This window comes from Propithecus coquereli, unplaced genomic scaffold (assembly GCF_000956105.1).
Source record: "Propithecus coquereli isolate 6110/MARCELLA unplaced genomic scaffold, Pcoq_1.0 Scaffold136, whole genome shotgun sequence".
NCBI lineage: Eukaryota > Metazoa > Chordata > Mammalia > Primates > Indriidae > Propithecus > Propithecus coquereli.
Genome location: NW_012137858.1, coordinates 4,600,423 through 4,624,471, shown reverse-complemented (window position 1 = coordinate 4,624,471; position 24,049 = coordinate 4,600,423). Strand labels below are relative to the sequence as shown.

Genomic DNA, 24,049 nt, shown 5'->3' with positions numbered 1-24,049 from the left:
CCTCAGGATGGCGATGAGGATTAAATGAGATAGTGTCTAAAGCACTTCGCATAGTGCTAATAGCACAAACACTCGACACCAGCCATTTGTGCTAACTCGCAGAGAGCAAGGAAGATGGAAGATAAGGAAGAATGGAGAAGAGCAGGTGGTAGATAAAAATCCCAGACTGAATTTCACTTAATTTCCTCTGTTTTCTTTGGTCAAATAATTTGTTCAGGGCTAAAGCCAGCTGGTGTCATCTACATGCTTCCCGCCTAGCACTAAACGCCCAGAGAAGAGACACCTGTGGGCAGGGAGACACTAAATGGAGCGAGTGTCATAAGCAGGTCAGTAACAGCACCTCTCCCATTCAGAAACCTTCCGTGGCTTCTTCCCAGGGCCCAGCACTGCGGGTCCCAGCGATCCGGTTTGGAATCCTACGGCAACTCTACACGTACCGTAAAGGTCTATTTTTTCACTGAGCATTGTTCACAACCTGAACTTTTTCCTACATGCTTATGCTACTATTTTCCAAATACATATAAATGGTTTTCTGATAAGGAAAAGATACACTTAAAAAAAAAAGCACTATTGAACTAATTCAGAGGACTTTGTGTGTCAATATTTATTTTCCCTATTAATTAATGGATACTGGAAGCATATGTAAATTCTATCATATGGGTGCTGTGAAAACACGTCTAGCCTTTCAAGTAAACCTCACATTTCGAAAGCTTGGGAGACTTCTGGTTCAAGATGATCATCTACTCACCCTGTTAGAATGATGGTAAAAGCATATGAAGGTGTAAACCTACAACACAGAGAACGGGCAGAGGGTTTCCAGTGGATGAGAAACCTCCACGTACTTCTGGAAGATGGACAGCTGGAGAGAGCAGTGACCGATCAAGGTGGGCTGAGGAAGTCACAGTTCAGAAAGGGGACTGCCGAAGAGGCGAGGGAGGTGACCTGCTCCAAAGAGCCCTGGAGAGACTTGGGCCTGGGAAAGGCCATGTCGATAAAGGCTGGCTGCCTGCCCCTGACCCAGAGACAAAGCTGGCAGTCCACGCGCCCTGCCTACGCACTGAGCTTCAGTTGGATTTGCTATTTTTGATTCTTCAATGTGAGTGGATAGCCACCGTTCAGACATTTGAGGAAAGCCTGCATCCTCTTTCTCTCTCTCTCAGATCTCCTCCTGGCTCAGCCTCCTTCATCTTCAAGGGTGCTGCCGCTCAGTCTTCAGATCTCTTCTCTTCTGGCTCCCATGGTCACACCCTAGGACTCCAGGTTCCAACCCTGGCTACAGTGGGAATTACCCGCAGGAGGAGTTTTACAAAATACTAATTGCTAAGTCCCCACCCCAGGGAGGATGATGCAATTGTTTGCAGGGGACAGGGTATAAGCTGGGCAGCAAGATTTCAGAAACTCCCCGGGTAATTCTAACATGCAGCCAAGGGTGAGATCTGATCTTTGGCTGGGCTTTAAATAACACTTGAATAAATAACACCCCTGGCTGCACATTACAATCATCTGGAGAGCTTTTAAAAATATCATTTCCCAGCCCTGACTCCCAGAGATTCTGATTGAATTGGGCTAGGATCAGATCTGAATGCTGATTTTTTTAAAAAAAATATTTCTTTAGTGATTATATTACTGTAGCCAGGGTTAAGAACCAGTGGTCTATAGGCTGGCAAATCCCACATTAGTATCTCAAACCCAACCTGTCCCTTGAGTTCTGGACTCATATATCCAACCATCTAACTGGCATCCAGCTTGGACGTCTGAGTCATTTCAAAACTAACATTTCCAAAACTGAGCTTTTGGTTCTCAGCTCCCTCCCAACCATCCTCTCCTGCACCCAACTTCAGCCTTCTCTATATCAGGAAATGGCAAATCCATCCCTTTTGTTGCTAAGGTCAAAAGTCTTAGAGTCCTTTTTGATTCTTTTTCTATCTCTCACACCCTATATCTGATCCATTAACAAATCTTGCCACTGTACTTTCAAAACCTATCCAGAATCTAACCACTGATTTTTGCTTCAGGTCATGAGGGAGCAGCTGAATGCAGACTTCCCTCGCACCATAATCAATCAGGAAAATCTATGAGACAATTATTTTCAGACATTGGAAAACAGGTAGTTCAGGACCATGGTCCCTGAGAGAAGGGAAATAAACAAGGTGAGCCCTTCAAATGCCCTGGTTTTCTGCCTGGTGGCAGTTTTCAGACAGCAATAGTGGGAGGGGGGATCCAAACAGAGCCCAGCACTCTTGCTGAACTGGGGAGAGAGATTTGAGTTCAGGGAGGATAAGGCAGCTATCACTGCTTAACTACTATAACTGCTATAATTGCTATAACTACTGTAGTGGAGAGTCCTGGAGAGGAAGGAACTACCCAGAAAAAGAGCTCCAGAAATCTGCATGGGGCTGAATAATAATCTGTGCAGGTATAGGGTAAAACCTAGCAAAAAACAAGACCAAGCTAAAAAATAACTTTCAGGAAAGAACAATTGTCCAGGAGCTACAAACTACACAGTTCCCAGAGCACTCTCAGAGCCAGGAATCACCTGAGTCCCCACCACTCAAGGTGGGAAGGCTTCGCTGAATACGAAAGATATTCAGTAGAGACTCTGGAAAGGTTAGGGCCTTAATTGCATGGCTAAACTAGTCCCAGAGAAAATGCTCCTTTAGATCTGCCTTTAAAAAGCTTAAAACAAGCCTGGAAAAGATCAAACAGATCTCTGGGTAACTCAGCTATCTGGCGTAACAAAGTCTTTAAAAGAGCACAACGCAATAAAGCATCAGCAATATAAAATTCATAATGTTCTGATCTTGAATGAAAAATTATCAGACATGCAAAGAAGTGGGAAGAAGTGACCCACAAATAAGAGAAATATTAGTCAATAGAAACAGACCCGGAAATGCCAGAGATTAGGGAATTAGCAAAGACATTGAAATAGCTGTTATAAAAATATTAAGTATGTTCAAGATTCAAAAGAAAAGATAAACATAATGAGTAGAAAAGTGGAAAAAATAAAGAACCAAGTGGAATTTCTGGAGATGAAAAATATAATGTCCGAAATGAAAATGTCACTGGATAGGGTTAACAGCAGATAAGAGACTGCTAAAAACAAAGATGGAACTTGAAGACATAGCAATGGCACTATCCAAAATAAAGCACAGTAATGAAAAAAAAAAGAGACTGGAAAAAAAAAAGAAGCATAAGAGCCTCAGCTACCTGTGGGACAATATAAATTACACTAACATGTGTAATTGGAGTTCACAAAGAGAGGATGGACTGGGTGTGGTCATGCACATCTGTAGTCCCAGCTACTTGGGAGGCTGAGGCAGGAGGATCATTTGAGCCCAGGAGTTTGAGGCTGCAGTGAGCTATGATTGTACCATTGCACTCCCACCTGGGTGACGGAGTGAGACCTTGTCTCAAAAAAGAGATGGTGGGGATAGCAAAAAGAATATTTGAAGAAATAATGGTCAAAATGTTTCCAAATTTGCTAAAACAAAAACAGATCCAAAAAGCTCAATAGCCCCTAGATAGGATAAACACAAAGGAAACTATACAACAGCACATCAAAATCAACTTGCTGAAAGCCAGGGATGAAGAGAAAAGAGTCACATTAGTTATAGATAAACAGAGATTAAAAACATTCACAGACTTCTTATCAGAAACTGTGCAAGCCAGAAAACAATCTTTAAGGTTCTCAAAGAAAAAAAAAAAAAACCCCCACCATTCAACCTAAAATTCCATACCCAGTGAATGTGAATATGTGTTTCTTTTCTGAAAGATTTAATCACTTCTCCCTGGCTCTACCAATCACACCTTGGTCCAAGTCACCATCATCTCTTACCTGGAATATTTTTGAAAAGATTGCTAACTGGTTCCTGTGTCTCTATACTTGCCACTTGTATTAATAGCTCTTTATTGGACGAGATCATGCATGTTCAGGGTGGTATGGCCATAGACAATAGTTCTTTATTGGAACAGCAGCCAGAGTGATCTTAACTTATAATCCTCCAGTGGTTCCCCATTTCACTCACAGTAAAATCCAAAGTCTTTGCCATGGCCTGGGAACCCTGCACAATCTAGTGTCTGGTTATTGCTCCAACCTCACATTCTTTCTTTCTTTCTGTTTTTTTTTCTTTTTTCTTTTTTTAGACACAGGGGGCTCATTGTGTTGCCCAGGCTGATCTTGAACTCCTGGGCTCAAGGGATCCTCCCACCTCAGCCTCCTGAGTAGCTGGGACTACAGGTGCATGCCACCATGCCCAGCTTGACCTCACATTCCAACACTCTCCCACTTGCTCCTCCTCCAAACACTATTCCAGCCACACTGGCCTCCTGTCCGTTCTTCCAACAAACCATGTGAGCTCCTGTGTAAGGGCTTGGCACTGGTTGGCACATGCTTCCTTTAGGTACATCCTTCACTCAAGGGTCACATCATCAGAGAAACCCTTTCTGACCACCCTATCAAAAATAGCACCCCACTTCCATCACTCTGTTCTCTTACCCTGCTTTTTCCTCTTTGTAGCATTTTGTAATCTGACATTTGTTTATTTACTGTCTCCCCCAACTAGTATGTTAGCTCCATTCGGTGGGGACTTTGTCTACTTGTTCACTGTTGTATCCCTGCGGATTCTCACAATTTCTGGCACTATGGGGTGCTCACTAAATATTTGCTCAAAAAAATAGATGAATGGGGATCATGTTTTCTGGATTCCAAACTGGAATACAGGGCCTGCTAAGTGTTCTAGAAAATATGGAATGCGGACTCAGTATTACCACCCCCCTCCGCCACTGCGTCCATACCTCAAGTTTTTCTGGAGCTCTCCAGTTCTTGATACATAAAAACGTTTTGGCGCTAGTTCTAGAGAAGGCAGGCTATTGGTTTAAGCTTCAGTTCCAGGCACAGGCTGCCCTGTGCATAGCTCCAAGGGGCTACAAGGAGCTCTGAATGACATGTGTCTCCCTCCAGTAGCATTACAGGAGAAGCCTGGAAACATTACAAGGGAGAAAAGCTCAGGGCCTTGCAGACGCCAGCTCATCCGATCCTGTAACTTAGACAAGTTGGGCCTCTTACTGCCGGCCCTACATCTTTTCCTTCCTCCCTGCCTGGCCCTGGGGAAGGGGAAAAGGTCGGGAACTGGGTTAGAATTAATCAGAGTGCTGTACTGGCTCCAAGTTTACAGCTAGGGTGCCCTGCAGTCATAAACAGCTACAAAAGAAGTTTTTATGGAAAAACATTAAAAAAGAAATAAAGCAGGAATTCAGATGGAAGTGAAGGAGATTCTAGGGACAAATATGCCATGATTTAAGGTCATCACTACATACCTACCTCTGCTGCCTTTCCCGCCTGTCAGTGCCTTTCCCGCCTGCAGGACATAGGAGGACGCCCTCAGCTATCTCTGAGCAGGGAGATCAGCACAGCTCTGCTGAGCACAGCTTTGGAGGAGGGGCTTCTTCCGGCCTCAGCCTGCTTCCATCCCCAGTTCCTATGCGGCTGCAGCATCCTCAGCTGCCTTCCTCCCTTTGTGGGACACATACACGAATCTCCAGGCCCACGGTCAGGCCCTTTCCTTGGATCTTCACTGGTGGACTTGATGTCAAGAAATGGGAGACGGGGACTGGGCACGGTGGCTCACGCCTGTAATCCTAGCTCTCTGGGAGGCCGAGGCGGGCGGATTGTTTGAGCTTAGGAGTTCAAGACCAGCCTGAGCAAGAGCGAGACCCCTGTCTCTACTAAAAATAGAAAGAAATTAATCGGACAACTAAAAATATATAGAAAAAATTAGCCGGGCATGGTGGTGCATGCCTGTAGTCCCAGCGACTCGGGAGGCTAAGGCAGAAGGATTGCTTGAGCCCAGGAGTGTGAGGTCGCTGCGAGCCAGGCTGACGCCACGGCACTCACTCTAGCCAGGGCAACAGAGTGAGACTCTGTCTAAAAAAAAAAAAAAAAAGAAAAAGAAATGGGAGAGGAACAGACAGCAAGAAGACCCAAGGTCAGCGGAGGTCATGTTGAATCGTGGTGAGTGCCAATCACTGAGCCCTGCCATTCAGCTCTGGAAAACGTATCTGTCACTCCTTTTCTTCTGCTCCTTTCCAAAGGCCACATGATCCCCCAGCCCATCCCTACTCCCCTCCACCCAATTCACTCTGCACACAGATATTCGGCATCCTGGACTGCCACATAAGCAAATGAACAAACATTTACTGGCTCTCAGGCTATTATGATACGTCAGGGTCCTCCCCACGCTCCTGGGAGGTAGACGTTATTGTTAAAAAGACTTATATACAGCTGCTAAGTTTAACGTGCCAGAATCTGCTAACTCTTTGTTTAAAGTGCGTACACTAATAGCTGTGAAATTATAATCACCGCAGATCGTGAGCCACTTAGAGCTCGGGAGGAAACAATACACGTTGGCAACTGCTTGAGTGAGTCTGGGATCGCGCAGCAGTTCAGAGCTGAATATACAAACTAAGTACGTATTTCTCAAGGACTGACCACCCATAGAGACATGCAAGCTCTTGACAAAGTGAGGGGACATCTGACAGTGGGCTGATGTAAATGCTTGAGGTGAAGAGCCAAACAAGGGACTTCACAATTATCTGGTCATTCCCAGGCAGTCTAGAGACCAACGATTTAGACTAATGAGATTGACTGACTTAATGGCATGACTATATAGCAACTAAACAGCCAGAATGTTCTTCTAAAACACTCGTCCTCACACTACACTCCTGTTCAAGAGCCACAATGGCTCCCTATTGCCCCATTCCAAGTCTAAATGTTTCTGCAGGCTTTCGAGGCCCTCCAACATGATCCTAACCTTCTGAAGCAGTTGCACCTGTCATTGTTCCTTAACATGAGTAAGGCAGGCTGGTCCTGACCTCCCTCACACTGCTCCCCCAGGCCCACCTACCCTGCAACCTCAGGGGTGGCGTCAGACATGCTGGAAAGAGCAAAAGATTTGGGGTCAGAGAACTCAGCTCAGGGTTTAGCTTTGCCACTCACTGTGTGATCTCAGCCAAATTATCTATTAATATTAATAAAAACATGAGCCCACATTAGAGTGCTTATTAAATACCAGAGCCAAACTAAGCACTGACATTCATTGTCTCATATAATTCTCCCAAAAACGTGATATAGGTGCTGTTGTTATTCCTATTTTATAGATGTTAAAATGGAAGCTTGGGAATTTCATTCATTTATTCCACAAACACAGGGGCTATGCTAGGCACTGGGAATACAATAGTGGATGAGAGAGACAAGAACCCTGTTCTCATGCAGCAGGGAGTGAGCAGAGGCCAGGAAACAAACAAGAAAACACTTGAACAGGATGATTTGTGAAGGTGGTACATGCTCCAAGAGACAATAAGACAGGATAGTGTGAGAGACAGCAAGTGGGGGCAGTAGGGGGGACCACTGCACTCAGGGAACCAGGGAAGGTTCCTCAAGGGTGACATTTTGGCTTTAGACATTGAGGCTTGAATGTGATTGAGAAGAAGTCAGCCATGCTATGACTCATAGAGCAGCACTCCCAGCAGCTAGAACAGCAAGTGCAAATGCCCGGGGTCCAAGAAGTCCAGTGTGGCTGGAGTGAGCTGAGCAAAGGCAAAAGGAGTGCCAGTGAGGCTGAGGGGGCTGGAGCAGATCACGCAGGTCCTTTGGGTCATGGTGAAGAGTCAGATTTTGTGCGATGGGAAGTCATTGAAGCAAGGGAGGGACTTGACCTGACTTATGCTTTTAAAGATCTTTTTGGCCGTGTGGGGAGAACAGGTTGTCAAGGAGCAAAGAGAAAGCAGGGGGTTGGTTAGAACACTGATATAGTTGCCCCAGTGAGAAATGATGGTGATGGTGGGATAGTGATGGGCAGGGAGACGAGAGGATGGAATCAGAATGCATTTTGCAGATTGAGCTGATAAGATTTGATAATGAATTGGATACAGAAGGTCAGGAAGAAAGAGGAATCAGGACAACTCCTTGTGTGAGTGACATTTATTGAGGTGATGAAGACCAGGGAGGGGAACAGTCACGAGTGGGGCAGGGCAGCAATCAAGAGTTCTATTTTGGGCTTTTTAAAGTTTTGATATGTATCAGATATCCATGTGGAGATGTCAAGTAGGCAGTTGGACCTGTGGTTCTGAAGCTTAGTGTGGAGGACTAGGGTTACTTATCCATAAGATAGATGGGGTTTAAAGCAGTGGGGTGTGAAGGGGATCAGAGTACACCATCCCCAAATATGCCACTTTGGCATAAGGGTTATTTTGAGTTGTTTGCAATCAAGAAGCAGTAGATGCAGGAAAAGCTCCTTACTCTCCCCTATCTGCCTAAAGCCAGGGTATAAATCTCCCTTTGTGAAGGTGTCCCATCCCCTCTCCCATACTCTTAATCACTGGAGAGATAGCTTGAGATTGAGTGTATGTAACAAACCTTACTGAAATAGCTCTTATCCTCCATTAATTTCCCCCCATATTTACCTTCCCACAATTTACAACTCTTAGAAGCCCACAGTCCCTTTCCTTCATCTCCATTTCTCCACTATTTACCACTCTTTGTTAAAATGGTATATAAGCCCCTGGGTCTAACCACTTCTTTGGGTCTTCACTTCTTTTCTATGAAGGCCTCCCTATGTATATTCAATAAACTTTTTCTTCTTTTTATCTGTCTTTTGTCAGTTTAATTTAGGGCATAGTCATTGAAACTAAGGAAGTGGAGGAAAAAAGTTTTCCCTTCCCTACAGGTGAGATGAGATTGTCCAGAGAGCAGGGTCTGAGAATGCTTCAACAGTGAGAACTCACAGAGAGGAGAGGACCCAGCAAAGGACACTGAGGAAGGCAGCAGTGGGGATCAAGGAGAGGATTCTGAGGGGAAACGGTCAGCCACGCCAAATGTTGCTGAGATGCTACAATGAGGACAGTGAAGTCATCATGGATTTCCAGGAAGGAGGCCACTGGGGCCCTCACAACACACTCACTGGAAAGGGGGTGCTGGACTCGGCTTGATGTGGACCCAGGAGACAGGGGTGAGCAAGGGAAAATGTCAGCTACTCTTTTGAGAAATTTTCCTATAAAGGGGAGCAGAGAGATGGGGGAGTAGCTGGAGGGTAGTGCAGAGGTCAAGGATGGGGTCTATTAAGTAGGAGAAAAATACACGTTTCCATGCTGATGGAGTGTAAGCTGATGATGCACGGGGGAGCGGGTAACGGCAGGAACTAAATCCTTGGGAAAGAGGCAGGGGGACCCAGTGAAGCAGACATTTGGGAGTGGACACTTCCTCCACTGCCACGGGAGAGAAAGTAGTGTCACGTGGTGGGTGGATTTGGGGTATAAAGATGAGGAAGTCCCTGTCTGATTACTTTTACTTTCTCAATGTGGTGTGAGGAAAGGTCATCAGCAGAGAGTGAGGGGTATGGGAGGCTGAAGGTGGGAAGATGGGGGATCAGTGGGGAATTGACTAGTAGGAAGTGTGGTTGGGGGGCTGCCAGTGTGCTGTGTCCTGGTACTCAGGGTCACTAAGTTGAAGTTGGACCAGTCGGCATCAGTGCATGGTTTTCTCTAGCCACATTCAGTTACTTGCGGGCGGGTGAAGAACACCTGGGAAGTTGGCATTTTGATGGTGGCAGAGTGGGGACAGGGGTACAACAGAGGGAGGGAGGGGCAAGGCAGTTAGGGGTCCCTGCAGAGAGAGTGAATCTAAGCTGTGTTAAAAAAGAAATGAGGGCCCAGAGATGGTGGAAACACAGGAGTGGGAGTGTTAATGATATGCAGGTCCTGCGGCTGAAGGATTATTGGATTGGGGACAACATTCGTCGGAAGCCGGAAGCATGGGAGGGGATGGTCGAAGGTGAAATGCTTGGAGTCAAACACTTTGAAGGCAATGCAGTTACTGGTAGTAGCAACAACACAGAACCACGTGACCTGCTAGCGCAGGACTGAGAAAAGCACTGTTGTGGATGAGATGGTCAAGGAACCCGAGTCCTGGATGGGTCACTCGTGGGAGACCGGAGAGGAGTGGAGAGGAACTTGATGAGGTGGACTTCAGTGAATGGGCAGGAGACGTGTGCTGGCAACCCCAACGACAGAGCTCACTAGGGTCTGAATGTCCCCTCCAAAACTCATGTTGAAATGGAATTGCTATTGTAGCAGTATTAAGATACGGAACCTTTAAGAGGTGATTAGGGCTGGGCGCGGTGACTCACGCCTGTAATCCTAGCACTCTGGGAGGCTGAGGTGGGTGGATAGCTCAAGGTCAGGAGTCTGAGACCAGCCTGAGCAAGAGCGAGACCCCATCTCTACTAAAAATAAAAAGAAATTATCTGGACAACTAAAAATATATATATAGAAAAAATTAGCCGGGCATGGTAGCGCATGCCTGTAGTCCCAGCTACTCGGGAGTCTGAGGCAGGAGGATGGCTTGAGCCCAGGAGTTTGAGGTTGCTGTGAGCTAGGCTGACGGCACGGCACTCTAGCCAGGGCAACAGAGCCAGACTCTGTCTCAAAAAAAAAAAAAAAAGAGGTGATTAGGTCATGAGGGCTCCACTGCCATTAAAGGATTGACGTCATTATCCCGGGAGTGGGTTGGTTATCCCGGGAGTGGGCTAGTGATAAAAGCATGAGTTTGAGCCGATTCTTGTCTCCCGCTTGCCATATGATGCCTCCTGCCACGGGATGTCCTCCTCCAGGAGCCAGCGCCCTCAGTCTCGGACTTCCCAGCCTCCAGAACCACGAGCCAAATAAACTTGTGTTTCTATGAATTACCCAGTCTGTGGTATTCTGCGATAGCAGCAGCAAACAGACTAAGAGCTAAAATTCAAACCCAGGACCGGGGCCCTCAGCACTCTCTCCCTAACCGCTATATCGCACTGCAAATTGTTTCCTGGCAATGCAGATTTCTCCATTCTTAAAATGGAGACATGAATAATGCATCCTTGCCGGTCAAGGAGCTCTGCAAGGCAATTTCCACGTTAGGCCTACAATCCAATCTCTGCTTGGCTGTTCAGGAGGCCCAAACGGCTCTGGTTAACACAGGGTATGTGACCCACTTCAGCTCTTGTCATACACTCTTCCGAATCATCTTCTGGTCATGTGTATTGCTTACTGATGTGACATTAAGGACCGGGCTGCCTTAGGGACTTGGGGCTCGTGCAAAGGTAGAATTGGCAGCAAAGCGGACGTTGTGCATCTGCTGGGTTCCCAACCCACTGGCCTCAAGTCACATCTCGCTCTAAGTGCTCTGTCATACCTGGCTCCTCACAGAAGCCCTGGAGTGAATCTCTTCAAAAACTGAAGCTTTCTTTTATAAAGTGAATCATCATCTGATTTGCAAGTGGGGGATTTCATATTTCACTTTTTTAAAAACAGGTGCCTAGTTCGAGTTGAGAATCTTGGAAACAGCCATTCATTCAACTGTACATTTATTCCGAAAATATTTCTGCAGTCCCTCCCATGTGCCACACCCTGCGCCAGGCAGTGGGAGATACGGGGGGAACAGAGGAGACGGGGTGCTCGTCTTCCAGGAATCCAGAGTCTGGCAAGGCAGGCAGATGCTGAACAGTCACACAGATGATTCCATGCCATTCCAATGGGAAGTGTGGGGAGTGGCGGGGAGAGGGTGCTGGCAGGGCCAGGCCCTGCAGCCTCACTTCCGCGCTGACACAGGCAGGGACCTCTTGCCTGCCTGCCACCAGCACTGCCAGACCTCCTTCACAATTGGCTCACATGTGATCTCAGCTTTCTTTCCTGGCCTTCCGTTTTAGACAAGAACCCAACAATCAAAACTGCACGGCCTCCAAAATGCATCCTGGCCCTATGGGAAATGCCAACAAACTCAGCATGGGCAGAGGTTTGTGTTTTCCTTTCCCTCTCGGGCCTCAGCTGTCCCTGCAGCATTTCTGGCAGGTCCTGATGTTAGCAGCTAAACAGGCTCACACGAGGCACTCAGAATTCAGAACACTTGGCAGCAGGGAAGGAGATCATGGCCATTTGGAAAGGATTACGGAGAAGTCACGTGGCGTGTGATTTAGGGTTTGCGTTTATCTCAACTGAAACTTTCCAGAAAGCTGGGACAATCGATTCTGATAAAAGCTTCCCCAAGTATTTTTGGAGGCACTGTGATGGTGCTGGGCTGTGTGGGTGGGGGTGGCTTTTCCTGGTTTGTGGAATTGCATTTCATTACTGATAAAACTTCCATCAGATTTGTGAGCCAATGCTCAGTTTCTAAGGGGCATGTCTCGGGCAGGTGAAGGGAGAAGGTGGCAGCCCTGGGCTGAGGGGCAGAATTCAGTGGAGCCTCCTTACAGCTGAGAGATGTGGTCACGGCCAGGGCCACATGGGGAATGTAAGCCAGTGGGAGAACTAGGACCAGAGCTTCCTTGTTCAGGACTGAACTTTGCCTACCACTCCTTGGGGTGACAAGAGTTGAGACTTGGGACTGTCTAGTTTGGTTTCACTCTAGGGGTTCTGGCTCAGACAGGCACCCTTATTCTGCTGGGTACCCCGCAGGGTCAGGGCAGGACCCCACTGACTCAGAGAGCCACACAGACAGCATTGTCAGGCAGGGGAGCCCCAGACAGAACGGGCTGGCCGTCCCGCTGCACACCTGCCAGCTGCTGAGAGGTCATTAAAGCCATGGTCCAGCAGAGGCGCCAGTGCGCAGCCAGCCCCTCCTGCTGCAGGGGCGGGGAGGGGCGGGAGGTTCCTGGAGCACAGCCTGGGCGCAGCTTGCTCAGTTTTCTGTTGTTAATTTCCAGCAGTCCAAAGTTTTCAGTTACTCATTCATTCATTCCATCCACTCAACATATGTTGATTAATCACCTACTTTGTGCCAAGCATTATGCTCCATGATTGACAGGAACTACAGCTTTGCTCCACTTCAAAGCAGTCATTCAATGCATAGCTGCTACCATTATGGTTATTACAGTTTTATTGATTGTGGCAGTGACAAGCACTACTAAGACATAGCTGCTGATCTGAAGGAATAGGAAAGGAAACTAATTTTTCTGCACACCTACTATGTGCTAGGTCCCGTGCCAGCTTTGGACATATCTTACCCCACTAAACAGAGGCTTACATCATAGCTGGAGAAGCTGGCAGAGAAATAACTAGCACATGTCTAGGGGCAGTAAGAGGGATTTCAGAGAGGGTCCCTCTCTAGTGGCACCATTTGAGCTGAGCCTTGAAGATGAAGTACACCCAGCAGAAAATGGGGAGTGATGGAAGGCCATTCCAGGTGGAGGGAACAGCGTGAGCAATGACCTAGAGGCTTAAAGTGCCTGGAGTGTGGGCCTGGAGGCTGCAGGGAGGGTGGGAAGGGATGGAGTGGAGGGTGGCCAGAAGTCAAGGATGGCTAGAGAGGGGGTGGCACTGTCAGGTGCTTAGTTTCATGTGTTCTCCCAAGGTCTGGGCAGGGTCTGTCCCCAGGACATGACCTTAGGCAGTTTCTCTCAAACCAACCAGCCCCTGAGGGGCTGAGTCCTGAGCTGGCCATGTCCCCAGACTTTCTCTGCTGGAAACTGAGGACCTTCTGATCATTTGGTTTTCTGTCCTGCCCCTTCCCATCCACTGCTGCTGTTTCAAGTGAAAGGCTGAGGGATCTCAGGTCTGGGCAGGAGCTCGGTGCAATAGGCCTCCAAAGTTCCCTTCAACACAAACTCCCAGAGTTCCAGTGAGCTCCGAGGGAAGCACATGCTGTCTCCCTGCTCCCCTCTGTGCAGCAGCCTCCTTCACGGAGAGGCTCTGGGTGGTGGGGGATGGAAAGCAGGCAGCCCTCACTTCAGTGTAGCCATGAGACTGCAAGGAGCACAGTACAGCCAGACCCCAGAGTCTCTAAGCTGTGCTTTAGTCCTTGCCGACACCTCCTGACCCTCCTTCTCCAGCCCCACAACCCAGCAGACTCCAGACTGGACTGGGATTCTTCCTGCTCTATGGAAGTGCACAGTTCAGGGCTGGCAGAGAAGATTCTGGGCAATCAGGAGCCCTGCATCCTCTCTTCTGCCACTGATTGACTTGCTGTGCGATGTCAAGAAAGTCACTTAACCTCTCTGAGCCTGCCTCTTCATCTGTGAAATGGGATATCATCTTTGCTGTCCTAGGGTTTTGGGCAGGTTCCTGAGTAAACATAGATAAAAACAGTACATTGGCAAGCACGACACGTGGCCGGGAGGGGAGCCAATCGATGAGACCAATGGTGCCCCGGTCATCCCCCTTGCTCCCCAGAACAAAGGCCCTGGCTGCTGGCATGGTGGAGCCTGGAGAGGGGAGACACTGGCAGGCTCTGCAGCCTCCCTGGCCCCAGCTCCCATCCTGCCCCAGGGGGTTATGCCTGGGAATGGGGCCCTGGTGCTTTTTCCACCCACCTGAGGGAGCTGTGGTAGCTGCACGGTGCAGGGTACAGCGGCCTGGCTCCCACCCACATGGGGCTGTTTGCTGCAGTGCCAGTGCTGTCCTCCAGCAGCCTCCACCCAGCAGTCCTGACACCGGGTCCGCCTCAGAGAAGCGTGGTGGGGCCTGGCCTCAGCTCCATGACATCCTCCTAAGCACGAGCACTGCCAAGAGGCCCTAGCACGCTTTGGAAATAAGGAGAGCGGGCAGAGGTGTGGCTGCCCAGGGTGCTGCTCTGGGGTCGGGGGGCAGAAGCACCCAGTTATTCACCATGCATGTTCTTTACGACAATTAAAAGAGCACCACACATGTGAGGAATGATTAATGATTTCTTTTGAGGACCCAAAGAAAAAGCATCTTGAAAAGCACCCTTCTAGGTCAATTATGTAACAGCACAGGACAGCAACATGCCCGAGAGGGAGGAGCCAACTAGAGTGTGGCACATGCCACACTGCAGGGTGGCTGAGACCAGAGGGCCATGCACAGGGTGGTGTGGCCAGGTGAGCCTCAGGGGATGAGAAGTGCCTCGGTCTCCCTCCTGCACTAACAGGGTTGCCCAGCTCTGGGGAGCTAACGCTACTAGGATTACCAGGCACTGCATACATAGGTTAGTGCCTTCAATCTTTAAAGTAACCCTGTCAGCAAGAATCATCATGAGCTTCGCTCTACAGAGTAGGAAACTGAGGCGACGAGAAGTACAGCCGCTCTCCAGAAACACACAGCTTGTAAGTGGCAGAACTGGGCCTGGAACTCAGGCAGACAGGCTGCAGAGCTGGCGTAGTGGGTCTACACTAAACTACACTGGGAGGATATGAGCGAATAAGTCTCCCGGACATGAGAACGTCATTGCTGGGAGGGGCTCGGTGATCTCAGGCACTCCCTTGTTTTAGGAATGGAGAAACTGAGGCACCAGATGGTGATGTGTCCTGCCCAAAGCCATGTAGCTGGCGAGTGGCAGAGGTGGGTCTAGGCTCCCAGTGCCTGACTCACTGCTGCTTCTCTACACTCTGGCTCCCCCACATGCAGTCTTGGGACCAGCAGCATGGCACTGCCGGGAGTGGTGAGAATCTCAGGTTCCACCCTGGACCTTCCGAACAGAAACCTTCATGGAACCCAGATGCCCTGGGGGCTCACATGTACATTACAGTGTGAGAAGTGCTGCTCCATGCTACCCTGGCTTCCTGCTCTGCAACATCCGTTACTGTGAGTATAACCACGTTGTATCCAGACATTGTAAAACTTGAAATTACAAGATGCTCCATCCTGGGGTCACCTCAGAACGAGTCCTCTGGGATTTGGAAGAGGCAGATGGAGCAGGTCTCCCGGAACTTGATCCTTCAACGAGCCCAGGCACAGCAGTTATCACTGACCTCCTAATGAGCCAGGAGCTTAGCCCTGAGCTGGAGGTTGGCCAAGCCCAGGGAGGGGGTGACCCTCACAGATAACATCCAGAGCATCCCCCACCCCAGGGACTGGCTGTCTGGAAAGGGGCCTGGATTCCCCTGAGGAAGAACTAGACCCAGAAGTTGGCTAGGGAATGGCAGGGTTTAGGGTAGAACTTCCTGGGGCCTGAATCTCAAAGCAGTGGTGGCAGCCAACAGCTGGCTTGGGGTGAGGGCCAAGGGGCTTCAGTACCCCTCTTTACTTTCTACCAGCACCCCCCAACTCCATGCAAGTGCTATGCTCCTGTAGTTTCAAGACCTTCTAGAGCTCCTCAGAGAAGACTGGGGAGTGGCTGGCATTGAGGAGAGGCCCCGTGGTCAGGGCTCCAGCCCCCACCCCCAGTTAGAATAGCTCTGCTTCTGCCTATTTTCTATAACGGGCTGCTTATTAGCTTTTGTTGACAAAATGATTTAAATGCTTGGAAAGTTCTGGAGGATTTTTATGGTGCTTTCAGCTGGAATACTCTAGGGTGTATCTTTGCTACATTTGGCACAATTCTGGGCTGTTCAGGGTTGGGGACCTTGGGCATAGTTAGGGCTAAGTGGAAGAATGCTCCCTCTTGGCTGGCTGGGTCCAAGAATAATGGCGGACCATTCCCAGGAGCCCAGGGCATGGGAGACAAGAGGGTCCAGGTGCCTTTCTGGTCTTATTCTTTTATGGCCTGGCAGCTGCCCATATCTGTTTCTCCATCTTGCCCTTCTCCACTTACCCAAAACTTCACAAAGAAAGCAGCTCTCATTAAAGCAAGGAAAGCTGAAGACACTAAAGCCACAGCCTTGTTCAGGAGGCAGCTCAGCTCCTGGAACTGAGTGTGATCCTGGAGAAAACCAAGTGGATGTGTGGCCTGTTTCCATGGAGCAATTAGCTGGATAACTGTCCAATTTCTGCTAGGCTTTGTAGAGGCGTAGGCTCAGCTAGGGAGAGACCAGTCTCCCACTCCAGCGAGGCTGGCCACAAGCACCATGAAGACAGCAGTACCCACTGACTCAGCAATTTCACCACTGGGAAGTCATCCCAAGGAGATATTAAAGAAAAGGCCACATGCATAAAGATGATCGCTGTGGCATTACTCAAAATAGCCCCACACTAGGGAACACCCTAGCAATATGGGTAATGAATTATAGAACATCAACTAGATGGAATATTATGCACCCACTAAAATCAGCCTGTGAAAGCTATGTGAGAACATGGGAACAGCATTGATGATAAAACATTAACAAAAGGAAAACAGCTCAGCACATATCAGTTAGTTCCTTTTCTTTTTCGTACAAAAGGTATAGACAAGGAACAGCAGGGGAACCTGCAAAAATGAAGAGAGTTATGTTGGGGCAGTGATATTATGAATGACTTGTTTTCTTATTCATTTAATAAATAATTACTGAGTGTTTACTATGGGCTGGGTCCGAGGATGGAGTAGTGAATGGAAATGTATTTTCGGCCTTCCACCCAGCGCTTCAAATCTAATGAGACATTTTTTCTCTAAATGTCCTTGAAAGCTGCCATAGCATCATCTTTCAATAAAAAATAGTTGGAGAAGAGAAATAAGTGAGGAAAGGTACTGCTTTCCTTCTGGGTAATGTATCGCACATCAAAACCACCTCCAGCTGGATTACATACATGTTAGAAGAAAGCCCAGTGTAAAAGTGGTAGTGACATTCTGAGCTTACAATGTCTTAGTTTCCTTTGTAGCAAAAACATTTTTGAAAAATCCATGTTGAAAAAGGGGGAAAAAGTTAGGACTTGTTACTAATCTCGTGGCTGAATAATTAAGTGTGCCTAATTCTGAAAGTAGCGAGCTAAATTATGCAGTGCCAAAAGTGACAGCTCTTATACCTACACCATCCCGTCTACAGCGGCATGATTTTAGCTTTATAGCTAAAAAACGCTGCCAGAAAACCTAATAAAAGGAAGCAAAAATATTTCTGTTTATATCAAGCTGCCATTTGAGAAAGACTTTTAAATATGTTCTTTCCTATGTGTAAATTTGACAGCAGATGCATAATTAAAACCCCAGTGGAGAGTTTCCTTTTAATCTTTTCAAAGTAAACCAATAAAGCATCCTTTAGGATGTGAAATGATAGGTTAATACTCTTTGGATGGTTTTGAATATCTCTGAGCTGGAGTACTGCCTCCAGGAATATTATTTAGTACTAAAAGACCACAAGCCACCATCTTTATCTTTAGGGGTTCATGTAATCACAGGAGACACAGATACTGATGTGCCAAAGGCCACTCATACATCTATGATGAGTTATGCTTGTCTTGGATGTTTGTTAAATGGAGGAATGAATAAATGGATGCGTTCACATTAAAACAAACTTGATTTCAACCCGTAGGGACTGTGTCACATAACATAAATGGGAGAAATAATAATTATCCAGAATTTCAGTGGTAAGCAATCAGTATAAATAATTTAGACCACAAAGTGGATTTTTATTTTGCTTGAGCTATTCAGACTGACTTTCTATAGAGTCTCAACCACTGCTGAATAATCACAGGTGAAATTTTCCCACCGGGTCTGTGTTGCGTGGACACATGTGTGTCTATACAATTGCAAACTGTCCAGCTCTAGACATGGGGCCCTGTTCAAACAAATGTCAGGACAAATTTGATCTCATTGTGGTGTTCCGTCTAACCTTGAGTACACACGGCTATACCTGAACTTTCTTTATGTATTCCACTCACTGAAGGCCTGTTTCTGCCTCTTCTTCTCCGGCTCTATATACACTCTTAAGAGCACATGTGAATGCACAAGTAAGCATGCGTGTGCACACACACACACACACGGTGCAAAAAAGGGCAGAAAGTAAGTGGCTTCTGTCCTTCGACCAGAGTTTACCAGAATGTCTCCTTGCAAGCGCCCCTGTGTCTGACCTTCTTTTTCCTGGCTCTTGCCTGCCCAGCTAAGACCTGCCAGATGCTTCTAACCTGTATAACCTATAAGATGTGTCTGATTCTTTGAGTTTTCCGTGGGCTTAATGACTTGATAGCCTGACCATCAAACCAGTCCCTGCCCTGGTGTCAGAACACACAGATGCTCATTCAGACAGACAGACACATACACAACCTTTATCAAACTCTTTAGTCTAGAACAAGAATGTTCCCACCCATTATATGCATGAAATTGGGGGAACATACTCTGCATACCTGGTTTCTAGACCTAGCTGAACCCCTCATTAACTGTGTGACCTTGGACAAGTCCCTTAATACTGTGTCATATGGGATTATACCAAAGGTCTCCTTCTTCTAATAATATTTAGTGAGGATAGCCAGGACATGCTGCTTATAAATGCTGCAATCCAGCTGCTCATGTTAGAATATGCTTTAACCTTTCAAAATATAGCACTGGGCCTGATATACACAATATATCATATTTATAGAATGAAGGAAGGAAGGATTTTTCTATACTAAAGTCGAGATGAATCACTTAGCTGGGTCTACACAACACACACATACACACACACACACATATACACAAATGTCCTGTTTAATTAGGCAGTATAAATAGCTGAACCAAATCATTTTGGTCCCCTGAATTCTACACTACTATAGGAACCAAACACACTGTGATATTCACTCATCAAATAAAACCGAGTGTATGCTAGTTTTCCTCTTCACTGGATGAGGTGGCAGATAAAGAATCCCGACTGCCCATGTGGGACTGAGCTCTGGCTTCCCGAGCTGTTGAATCCATAAAAGCATCAGTAATAACAATAATTGTCACTGAAGACTCAGGGAATTTAAGGGAAAGAAACTATGTAAGCAGAAGAGAAATGGACCTATGTAAGTCTTTCCTTAAATCTCATCCAAGTGTATTTTGCAAAGAGAAGGCTGAAATGCCAATCATGCTACTTGTGGATTCAGTAGAACTTATCTGACTGACAGAAGTGACCAATTTGAACCACTGCCCCAGAATGCCCCAGCAGGTGGCTAACCAGTAGAGCCCCTGCTACTTCTGTGGCTATCTTGGCACCCCTGCAGAGGGCTAGTTCAACCCTGAATTGTCCACAGGCTGGTTCGAATGTTTCCCTGCAGATTTTGGAAGCAACATGCTGGGTCATTCGTAACATGGCCACATGCTTCAGTGTAGCCTTCCCACATTGCTTGCTTACATCTGAAAACACAAATCAAGAAAGAGAATATAGTTTCTTTCTGCTTGACTAAAGAGCCAATCCTGCCAGTAGATTAAAGGCTGGGGAATAGAACAATTTCCCAACATGCTGACTTAATTTTGTGCAAAGAGCTGAGAGAGAGAAGCTTTAGAAGCCGTGTCTGGCCTTAGAATCTCTGCATCCAAAGGGGCAGTGAATGAAAGATTGATGGAGCTCATCAGTGAGGCACAAAGACCACAGGTCACTGGAATCAGGCCCTATTTGGATGGACTCATGGCCCGAAGGGGAAGAGGACAGTACAAACGGCTTCCCCTTTAGCCTGTGGGTTCCATTAGGAAGCCAGATCATGCCACTGGGAAAAAAATGTTGTGACCACCCAATAGGTACACAGGTGCCTCTAGGTGGAAGACAGCAAAAGGGTGTGTTTACAAAAAGAAGAGCACAAGTCAATAACAAGCTATGAACGCATGATGTCATCCTCCAGGACTAAGCATCCTTAGTACTTTTAAAGCACTTAAAAAAAACTCTAGTTGCTATAGCAACTTGATGCAGCTCTTAAAAGGGGATTTTTTGAGGGGGTCATTTTATATCTTCTATCACCATAACAACATGATATAGCTTTTAAAGAGTATTTTTATCCAATTTGTGTGTGCCTTGGACTTGGGCCATATTTGCCTTTTCTATTTAAAATAGATCAAGCATGACACATGAAAAATCATAGAAGGCAAGAAGCTCTTTCATAGACTATACATATACACTCAGAGACACATCTCTAGCTGCTCATATTCTGCACATGGATGCAGCCTTTCTCCCTGCCTCCAACAGCCATCTGCGGTGGCTTACACTGGTCAGTTACAGTCCATGCCCTGTCTCTGAGCTGGCATGCCAAACCACCCCAGAACCCACCCACGGAAGGCGTGTCTATGACATCCCTCTCACTTCTCAGCCCAGCAAATCCAGCCCCCTCCTCCAAAACTGCACCACCAGGGACAGTGCCTTGGGATGACTAGAGGTGTGACCAGCCAAGTGCCTTCTCCCACCCTGGGACTCCAAGCAGGAGTGGGGGACACATACAGTCTTGCCAAAGTGAGAAGCTTGTATTTCTTCTGCACTCTACACAGGTGAGTAACTGGGGTGGCAGTGGGGGGAGAGAGCTGTGTTTCACATGGCACCCAGGGCCCAGGGAAAGGGGGACATGGGAAAGGGAGTGAGAGGAGAAAAAAGAGGAGGGAAGTGGTAGGGTGGACAGCAATGGTGGCTTCAGAATTTCTCCACAGGAGCTCAGAGGCAGCAATCTGGCCAAAGAGGGAGGAGTGGGGGGGCCTGAAGGAGTATTTACACAGCATTTTTTGTCAAATTGAAAAAACATGAACTGTTTATGCCAAAAATAGGGAAAAGGGATGATGGAAAGTATAGGGAAAATATGCTTGTTCCCAGCCATCCCTTGGCACTACTACTGATTGGAAAAAGTGGCGAGACAACAAAGAAAGAGGTCACGAAATTGGAGAAGAGGCTGGGAATGGAGGGTTACCAAGGGAGGGGGCAGAAGTCCGGGCCTCTGACCAACAGGCTTTACTTTGGAGGGCGGCAATGTAGACTGTAGAAGCTGGTGGGAAGGAGATCTAGGGAAAATGATTCTGGGGCAAGTGGTCGAAGGGTTAGAGGCAGCTGAGGGGAAAACGCAGGGTAAAGAAGAAAGAGGAAAACGGTGTGAAAGAAGAGGAAATAAACATGCTGAGAGTGGAAGGTGAAAGGGCTTTCCAAATCATCTGGGTGAGGAAACTGAGGCTGGGGGTGGGAGGTGGCGGGGAATAGGGAAAAAAAAAAAAAAGCAGCGGCCCTTGACACATAACCTCACATTTTCTCCTCTTTTAGAGGAGAAGACTTAGGCGCACCAAGGTCACGTCATGGAGTCTGCAAGAAGTGCTGGAGCGCAGGCAGCCTCCGGCTGCCAGGCGCCTAGGTAAGGTTCTCCCCATTCGGCTACACTGCCAGGCAAGTCACTGCTGAGTGCGCGCCAGAGCTGGGCTTTCCTCCTCCAGCGAAAGCCGGGGAAGAGAGAAGAGGCAGCAGGAGGGGGACGGGTGGAGGGGAGAGGGTGAGGCAAAAGTCCGCAAAGGGACATTAGAAGGGAAGGTAGGAACCGAGGGACGCGGACCGAGCAGCGGAGCAGTGGAAAACGCGGCTGGTGAAAGGCGCGAAGAGGAAAGACGCGCGCAGGGCGCGCCGCTCACCTATGGTTGACACCACGGTGCCCACGAAGTAGAAAGCGCCAGGGAAGTCCCAGCGCGGGCGCAGCGCGTCGGCACGGACGCCGGCGGCCAGCGCGGCCTCGTAGTGCCGGAGGAAGGCGCGCAGCTCCGGCTCGGCCACGCCGTGCGCCGCGCTGAAGTTGCGCAGCGTGGCGCCCCAGCGCGCCCGCGCCTCTGCCTCGCCCGGGCTCTCGAGCGCCGAGAAGACTGTGGCACCCGCCACCAGGTAGAGGCCGATGAGCGCTGCCAGCAGCACGAAGCGGCCGGTGTCCTCGTTGAGGTGCGAGCGGCGACAGCAGCAGCAGCAGCAGGAGGGGCGCGGCAGGCGGCGGCGGCAGCGGCGGGGCGGGGGCCGGGGGCTGCGTGAGGACATGGTCCGGAGCTCAGCCCCGGGGCCGGGGCGGCGCTCGGGGCCCGGGCCGCGACATCCCCCACGCGGGAGCAGGAGCGTGAGGATGGTGGCCAGGGGTCAGGGGCCGCCGTGGAGCCCCTCTGCGCCTTCCCCAGAACCCGGACGGAGGGGCGCCTCCTCCCCGGCGCTCAGGCCACACACGAGTCCCGCGGCCCAGCGGGCGCCAGGGCTGGGGCGCTCCTCTGCGCGCCCCGACGCCTCGCTGGCTCCCGCGACTCCTTACCCGCCGCCCTCGGGCGCGGGGCTCCGCAGCTAGGCCCCTGCCGCCCTGTGGCCGGCGTCCGCGGGGCCCCGGGCCTCATACTCCTCTCCAGACAGGCCGCGGGCTGCGGGCGGGGCAGGCCGTGGAGCCCGGGCGCCTAGGACAGGGACGTGGCAGCAGGGCGCAGAGAGAGCCCCCGGGGGCGTCCCATAAGGCGTTCCGGGCTCGGCAGCTACCAGGTGCAGGCTGCGCGGACAGTCCTGCTCCCGCCCCCAGGGCTGAGCTGGCGGCGTCGGCTTCGGAGCCTCAGAGCTGAGCCGAGTCCGGAGAAGCGCTCCCTTCCCAGCTCCAGCCGAAGAGCCGCCCGGCACCGAGAGGCGGAGTCATCTGCGCCCGGGGCGGGGTGTTGGGGAGGGGTGAGTAAGGAAGGGAGGGAGGGGGTGGAGAGTTGGGCTGCCGCTACGCCTCCCGGTGGTTCTAGCGGCACAGATGCGGGGCACCGGAGCAGGTTGTCCGACTGCGGCGCTGGCTACTACTCTGCCTGGGAAGCCGGTCCTACCACTCTGCGCTTCGCCTCCGATATCCCTCCCGCATCTCAAGCCGCGGTGAAACTTTGCTCAACTTGATGATGCTCTGCGGTCTCAAGGGCTGGGGGCCGCACGACGCGCATCCCGACACTGGGTTGTTGGGCTCTATCCGAAGTTTAAGTTCCCTTCGTTTATTCCTTTGTCCTGGATCCAACTGCAGCGCTAGGACTCAGAGGCTTCCTTTGGAAAAATGATGCCGCTTGGGAAGTGGGGAGAGGCGGCCACTCGGCTCCGGGAGACCCGGGAACCAGGGCGTTTGTTCCCCCTCTCGACCGAGCGGGCGGCCAGCGTCAGCACCGCGGACAGCGCATCGGTGCCGCAGCCGCGGGGTGGGTGGCGTTGGGGCTGCGGGGGCTGGAGGCACGCGGCGAGGCCGCTCACCCCACTGCACCGTGCTCCCCAAACCCTCCCTGTTTTCCTTTCTACCTCCCGCGTGCCCCTCCCCAACCTGAGGCAGGTGCAGTCGCTGAAGCAGGGTGCTGACAGGGCGGGGACGCTGCGGAACAGAGACAGGGGAGGAGTCAAGAGCGGGTGGGGGACCGAGGTGCCATCGGAGGAGAAAGCTCCCAGGCCCGGTGGGCTGCCGGGTCTCCTCTCGCTACCCCAGCTCACCGACCCCTCCAGCCTGGGGTAGGGGAGCCTGGGTAAGACCTTCGCTGCGGTAGAGGGTAGAGGAATAG

General features: G+C 49.5%; 1 protein-coding gene across 1 annotated transcript in view; it reads right to left on the bottom strand.

Annotated features, from left to right (window-relative positions):
• The window catches only part of KCNK12 (potassium channel, two pore domain subfamily K, member 12), a 44,190-nt gene extending 21,038 nt beyond the window's left edge, over nt 1-23,152 (bottom strand). Inside the window, exon 1 of the mRNA XM_012638861.1 lies at nt 22,151-23,152. Coding sequence (XP_012494315.1) covers nt 22,151-22,541 — 391 coding nt within the window. The 5' untranslated portion in view covers nt 22,542-23,152. The remainder of the gene's footprint in view (nt 1-22,150) is intronic.
• Between the last annotated feature and the right edge of the window lie 897 nt (nt 23,153-24,049).